This window comes from Oncorhynchus gorbuscha, linkage group LG03 (genome assembly GCF_021184085.1).
Source record: "Oncorhynchus gorbuscha isolate QuinsamMale2020 ecotype Even-year linkage group LG03, OgorEven_v1.0, whole genome shotgun sequence".
Lineage (NCBI taxonomy): Eukaryota > Metazoa > Chordata > Actinopteri > Salmoniformes > Salmonidae > Oncorhynchus > Oncorhynchus gorbuscha.
Window position 1 is genome coordinate 104,513,307 of NC_060175.1, and position 7,624 is coordinate 104,520,930.

General features: G+C 40.8%; 1 protein-coding gene across 1 annotated transcript in view; it reads right to left on the bottom strand.

Annotated features, from left to right (window-relative positions):
* LOC124018110 (membrane-associated guanylate kinase, WW and PDZ domain-containing protein 1-like) overlaps positions 1 to 7,624 on the bottom strand; it is a 132,736-nt gene that overhangs the window by 69,002 nt on the left and 56,110 nt on the right. The window contains exons 4-5 of the mRNA XM_046333388.1: positions 6,795 to 6,914; positions 1,912 to 2,085 (exon numbers count right to left, since the gene is read on the bottom strand). Of these exons, the coding sequence (XP_046189344.1) occupies positions 1,912 to 2,085; positions 6,795 to 6,914 (294 nt within the window). The remainder of the gene's footprint in view (positions 1 to 1,911; positions 2,086 to 6,794; positions 6,915 to 7,624) is intronic.

Below are 7,624 nucleotides of genomic sequence, written 5' to 3' on the forward strand. Positions count from 1 at the left end.
GATTGTTGGCCCTGGTTAAAGTGCATTACCTCTGACTCAGATCATTGGCCCTAGTTAAAGTGCATTACCTCTGACAGATAATCGGCCCTGGTTAAAGTGCATTACCTCTGACTCAGATCATTGGCCCTGGTTAAAGTGCATTACCTCTGACTCAGATCGTTGGCCCTGGTTAAAGTGCATTACCTCTGACTCAGATCGTTGGCCCTGGTTAAAGTTCATTACCTCTGACTCAGATCATCGGCCCTGGTTAAAGTGCATTACCTCTGACTCAGATCGTTGGTCCTGTTTAAAGGCAGGGCATTACCTCTGACTCAGATCATTGGCCCTGGTTAAAGTGCATTACCTCTGACTCAGATCGTTGGTCCTGGTTAAAGGCAGGGCATTACCTCTGACTCAGATCATTGGCCCTGGTTAAAGTGCATTACCTCTGACTCAGATCATTGGCCCTGGTTAAAGGCAGTGATCCTTAGGGAACAGGGGGCCATTGTCCCACTGTCTGGTCAGTGGTTGACTTATTAGGGGATATTCCCACTGTCTGGTCAGTGGTTGACTTATTAGGTAATATTATAACTGTCTGGTCAGTGGTTGACTTATTAGGTAATATTATAACTGTCTGGTCAGTGGTTGACTTATTAGGGGATATTCTCACTGTCTGGTCAGTGGTTGACTTATTAGGTGATATAACCACTATCTGGTCAGTGGTTGACTTATTAGGTAATATTATAACTGTCTGGTCAGTGGTTGACTTATTAGGTGATATTATAACTGTCTGGTCAATGGTTGACTTATTAGGGGATATTATAACTGTCTGGTCAGTGGTTGACTTATTAGGTAATATTATAACTGTCTGGTCAGTGGTTGACTTATTAGGGGATATTCTCAGTCTGGTCAGTGGTTGACTTATTAGGGGATATTCTCACTGTCTGGTCAGTGGTTGACTTATTAGGGGATATTCTCACTGTCTGGTCAGTGGTTGACTTATTAGGGGATATTATAACTGTCTGGTCAGTGGTTGACTTATTAGGTGATATTCCCACTGTCTGGTCAGTGGTTGACTTATTAGGGGATATTCTCACTGTCTGGTCAGTGGTTGACTTATTAGGGGATATTCTCACTGTCTGGTCAGTGGTTGACTTATTAGGGGATATTCTCACTGTCTGGTCAGTGGTTGACTTATTAGGGGATATTATAACTGTCTGGTCAGTGGTTGACTTATTAGGGGATATTCTCACTGTCTGGTCAGTGGTTGACTTATTAGGGGATATTCTCACTGTCTGGTCAGTGGTTGACTTATTAGGTAATATTATAACTGTCTGGTCAGTGGTTGACTTATTAGGTAATATTATAACTGTCTGGTCAGTGGTTGACTTATTAGGGGATATTCCCACTGTCTGGTCAGTGGTTGACTTATTAGGTAATATTATAACTGTCTGGTCAGTGGTTGACTTATTAGGGGATATTCCCACTGTCTGGTCAGTGGTTGACTTAAAGGATTCTTGGGAGTCTGGGACCTTCGAGGACCATTCGGAATGATAATTAAGACTATAGTTGAAATAGGATTAATGGAATAACGGTTGAGGATTAACTACTGATACAGTTCATTCAAGGGGTTTCTCTATATCAAAACCCTAAATGGTGGCCCTCTTTGAGATTCATTTGGATAGGATAAACCAAATGAATTAGACCAATTGGACCAATTAATTATTCCAGTAATTAATCAGTCAATTATCTTGAATATTCATAGCCAAAAGTCACAACAGTGCTTGATTTATTAGGTGATATTCTCTCTGTCTGGTCAGTGGTTTCTGTACAACTAGACTTAATAGATACAGTAGCTATGGTGTAATGTACCTTAATGTATTAGTAGATGGTACTTTATAAATAGATATATGTGCATGTATATAATTATACCTGACAGTCCAGAATCTTCCTCACTGTTCTCCCCCTCCTCTACAGCCTTCTCTAGGTTGCTTAGCGACTTGCTGCGTGTCCTGAAGTTCCGGAGCAGGTTCCGGTGTTCCTGGTACGTGATTGGTGGGCTCTCTGGGCCGATGTGGACTGGGCGGGGCGTCCCGTAGTAGTTTCCTGATAGGAGGGTGAGAGGGAGATGGAACAGTGAAGTGTGTTTACTAACCATTAGTAGGAAGTGGACGAGGGAACGATCCAGCCCATAACTCTTGTCTATGAATTTGAGAGTTGCAACAAAAACAAACCAAAAATCAAACATTGTGTAAATAAAACTTAGACTAAACTTCAACTTGAACTGTGGGAACATTTACATTAAATACAAAATAGTACATTAAAGCATACAGTACATCACAAGACCAATGTCTAAGGCATGAAGCATCTGGAGCAACACACACACACAAAAACACACACACACACACTCACACACACACACAGACACACACACACACACACACACACACACACACACACACACACACACACACACACACACACACACACACACACACACACACACACACACACACACACACAGAAACACACACACAGAAACACACACACACACACACACACACACACACACACACACACAGAAACACACACACACAGACACACACACACACACACACACACACACACACACACACACACACACACACACACACACACACACACACACACACACACACACACACACACACACACACACACTCACACTCACACTCAACACACACACACACACTCACGGAGACACAATCATGTGGAATAAATCACACACTCACACACTTACACACACACTCACACTCACACTCACACACACTCACACTCACACACACACACTACTTCAAATGGATACGGAGACACTGAGTAAATAATGTGGAATAAATGCAAACTTAAAAGGAATAACGTTTTGGAACTTGTGGAAATGAAGGTTCTATTTCAGTCACATTCATCCTATTGGGGATATGGTTGTCACCATTGTGAGTATGGATGGAGAGAATTATAAAAGGCAGTGAGGATATAGAAAGAGAGAGAGAGGAAGAGAGCAGGAAACAGGAATAGGGATTAGAGAGAAAAGCTTTACTCCTGAATCACACACTCTCTCTCTCTTCTCTCTCTCTCTCTCTCTCTCTCTCTCTCTCTCTCTCTCTCTCTCTCTCTCTCTCTCTCTCTCTCTCTCTCTCTCTCTCTCTCTCTCACACATGCTCAAACCCATAAAAAAATAGAACCAATTTTTCGTTCCAACACTGACATCATTGAAGCTATAAAAAAAAATCTAAATTGACTCTCTCTCTCTCTCTCTCTCTCTCTCTCTCTCTCTCTCTCTCTCTCTCTCTCTCTCTCTCTCTCTCTCTCTCTCTCTCTCTCTCTCTCTCTCTCTCTCTCTCTCTCTCTCTCTCTCTCTCTCTCTCTCTCTCTCTCTCTCTCTCTCTCTCTCTCTCTCTCTCTCTCTCTCTCTCTCTCTCTCTCTCTCTCTCTCTCTCTCTCTCTCTCTGTCTCTCTCTCTCTCTCTCTCTCTCTCTCTCTCTCTCTCTCTCTCTCTCTCTCTCTCTCTCTCTCTCTCTCTCTCTCCGTCTCTCTCTCTTTCTCTCTCTCTCTCTCTCTGACTCACATAGCCACCACCAAACACTGACACTTTTGCTGTGATAACATTTGTCTGCTATTTGAGTTGCAGTCAGCATTACACAAATATTTTATGGAGCCCATAAAAAAAATCACAAGATAAGCGGTACTGAATACTGTACTCAGTTGACTACCAAATACTGTACTCAGTTGACTAACGAATACTGTACTCAGTTGACTAACGTATACTGTACTCAGTTTACTACCGAATACTGTACTCAGTTTACTACCGAATACTGTACTCAGTTTACTACCGAATACTGTACTCAGTTTACTACCGAATACTGTACTCAGTTTACTGCTGAATACTGTACTCAGTTTACTACCGAATACTGTACTCAGTTTACTACCGAATACTGTACTCAGTTTACTACCGAATACTGTACTCAGTTTACTACCGAATACTGTACTCAGTTTACTACCGAATACTGTACTCAGTTTACTACGGAATACTGTACTCAGTTTACTACCGAATACTGTACTCAGTTTACTACCAAATACTGTACTCAGTTTACTACCAAATACTGTACTCAGTTTACTACCAAATACTGTACTCAGTTTACTACCGAATACTGTACTCAGTTTACTACCGAATACTGTACTCGGTTTACTACTGAATACTGTACTCGGTTTACTACCGAATACTGTACTCGGTTTACTACTGAATACTGTACTCGGTTTACTACCGAATACTGTACTCGGTTTACTACCGAATACTGTACTCGGTTTACTACTGAATACTGTACTCGGTTTACTACTGAATACTGTACTCAGTTTACTACTGTCATGACGTTAGCCTGTGGGTAAGGTTTATGACTCCCCCCATGAATACCTTTCTCCCCTCTCTATTGACTCTACTGACTCTCTATGTTAAACACTATTGAAAAGCCTTTGTTAAACATAGAGAGTCTGGGAACATCAAACGGTGGGGAGAAAGGAACCATATTTCGGTAATAGAACCAGTTGAATATATGCGTTGGTACGTTAATGAATATGATGTCAGTTCGGTTGTCATCTGAGACATTATGATTGATGACAGGACGACATAAACTGTATCTGGGAAAGTCTACACATTCTAGTTATCAGATTCACATGGAATTGTTGTGCAATTTAAATGTTTGAATATGAAACTATTTGTGAAAAGATTAAACGTAATTTTAGCTTCCAAGTGAGAGAATTGGGTTTTCGTAAGGTTAGAGCTCTGCTCAATCAGTTGCCCGCTCTTGTGAAGGGACATGGGTTATAAACTATGAAACACCATTCTCTCCCTCCACAATATAAGCCTTTGATGAAAATGTAACCTCCTGTTCCGAGGACGTGAGGACGATGTTAAAAGGACTAACATGTCAACTACAGAACTAAGCCAGCCTGAGCATGAGCTTTGGTTGCGAATTGTATGAACTTTTAACTCTTATTAATTAAAGAAGTGAGATACCCTAACCGTTGAGTTAGCAACAGCAGCTGTAAATGTGGGCTAGGAAAGGACAGACAAAGTATCCCGTCTAGCACAAAATGATGACACTACAATGTATCCCGTTCACCACCAGAGACACTCTTCAAAGGACAAAGGACTCTGTTGGGCAACACGGCCTTCCACCTACCACCAACCTACTGAAGCGCAGCTCAGAGTAAATATTTATTGCATTTTCCTTTTCCAAATGGGCGGTAATTTAGAATGATTAAGATTCTGTATTTACGACAGAGTAGCTTCCAACAACCCGATAGAGACATAGTTTCTCCCTTTGTTCTTCAGTCTTCCCGCTCTTTCACTCAAACCCAACCCCCTTTCTTTGTGTAACCAGCTGTCATATCTGTTCCGTCCGCTAGAGACGTTTTCCTTTATGACATCATTTGTAATCAATGTATGATTCATTCTGTGTATATGTAATTCTGTGTGATTAGTTAGGTACAGTGCCTTGCGAAAGTATTCGGCCCCCTTGAACTTTGCGAAGAATCAACAACAAGTGGGACACAATCATGAAGTGGAACGACATTTATTGGATTTTTCAAACTTTTTTAACAAATCAAAAACGGAAAAATTGGGCGTGCAAAATTATTCAGCCCCCTTAAGTTAATACTTTGTAGCGCCACCTTTTGCTGCGATTTACAGCTGTCAGTCGCTTGGGGTATGTCTCTATCAGTTTTGCACATCGAGAGACTGTTGTTGATTCTTCACAAAAAAATCCAGTTTTATATCTTTATGTTTGAAGCCTGAAATGTGGCAAAAGGTCGCAAAGTTCAAGGGGGCCGAATACTTTCGCAAGGCACTGTATTTAGAAAATAAATAATTAAACCCAATTTTATATTGCTGATTCAACTTTTACATTTTACATTTACATTTAAGTCATTTAGCAGACGCTCTTATCCAGAGCGACTTACAAATTGGTGCATTCACCTTATGACATCCAGTAGAACAGTCACTTTACAATAGTGCATCTAAATCTTAAAGGGGGGGGAGTGAGAAGGATTACTTATCCTATCCTAGAACTTGTTAGCCAGGGTTCGTGAAGACAGGTCTTTAAGGTCTTTTACTAGGTCTTTAAGAGTTTATTCGGACGATAACAGCTCTACAAACACTCTTTCGTGGTGCCCCGACTTTATAGTTAATTATATTTACGTGATTAGCTTAATCAGGTAATATTAATTACAGAGAAAGGATTTTATAGAATAGCATGTCATATCACTTAATCCGGCATAGCCAAATACATGACACTACCGAATACTGTATTCATTTCAATACTGTACTCATTTCAATAGAGTATTAATTCCAATACTGTACTCATGTCAATACTGTATTCATTTCAATAGTGTATTCATTTCAATACTGTACTTATTTCAATACTGTACTCATTTCAATACTGTATTCATTTCAATACTGTACTCATTTCAATACTGTACTCATTTCAATAGAGTATTAATTCCAATACTGTACTCATGTCAATACTGTATTCATTTCAATAGTGTATTCATTTCAATACTGTACTCATTTCAATACTGTACTCATTTCAATACTGTATTCATTTCAATACTGTACTCATTGCAATACTGTACTCATTTCAATACTGTACTCATTTCAATACTGTACTCATTGCAATACTGTATTCATTCTAATACTGTATTCATTCTAATACTGTATTCATTTCAATACTGTATTCATTTCAATACTGTATTCTTTTCAATACTGTACTCATTGCAATACTCACCCTTGAACTTGCCACTCTCCAGCAGGGCTCCAGACTCTTCCAGGGAAAAGAACTCTTCTATGGAGACGAAGTTGTAATCCACTCCTGATATCTCCCCGTCGCGAGGCTGTCTGGTCGTACCTGGAGAGGTACAGGTAACATTAGGACAGGTAGGGCTAGAACCCTAACACACACAGAAACCAGGACAAAGTCATAATTAATCTCCTCGTCCCGAGGGTGTCTGATTATACCAGCACATACAGTGGCTTGCAAAAGTATTCAACCCCCCCCCCCTTGGCATTTTTCCTATTTTGTTGCCTGGAATTAAAATATATTTCTTGTGGGTTTGTATCATTTGATTTACATAACATGCCCACCACTTCGATGATGCAAAATATTTGGGGGAGTGAAACAAGCAAAAAATAACGGAAAACTTGAGCGTGCATAACTATCTCACCCCCCAATATCAATACTTTGTCAAGCCACCTTTTGTAGCAATAACAGCTGCAAGTCTCTTGGGGCGTGCCCTCTGTAGCGCCTTACGGTCAAATGCCGAGCAGTTGCCATACCAGGCGGTGATGCAACTGGTCAGGATGCTCTCAATGGTGCAGCTGTATAACATTTAGAGTATCTGGGGACCCATGCCAAATATTTTCAGTCTCCTGGGGGGGTAAAGGTTTTGTCGTGCCCGCTTCACAACTGTCTTGGTGTGTTTGGACCATGATAGTTCGTTGGTGATGTGGACAGCAAGGAACTTGAAACTCTCAACCCGCTCCATTACAGCCTTGTTGATGTTAATGGGGGCCTGTTTGGCCTGCCTTTTCCTGTAGTCCACGATCAGCTCCTTTGTC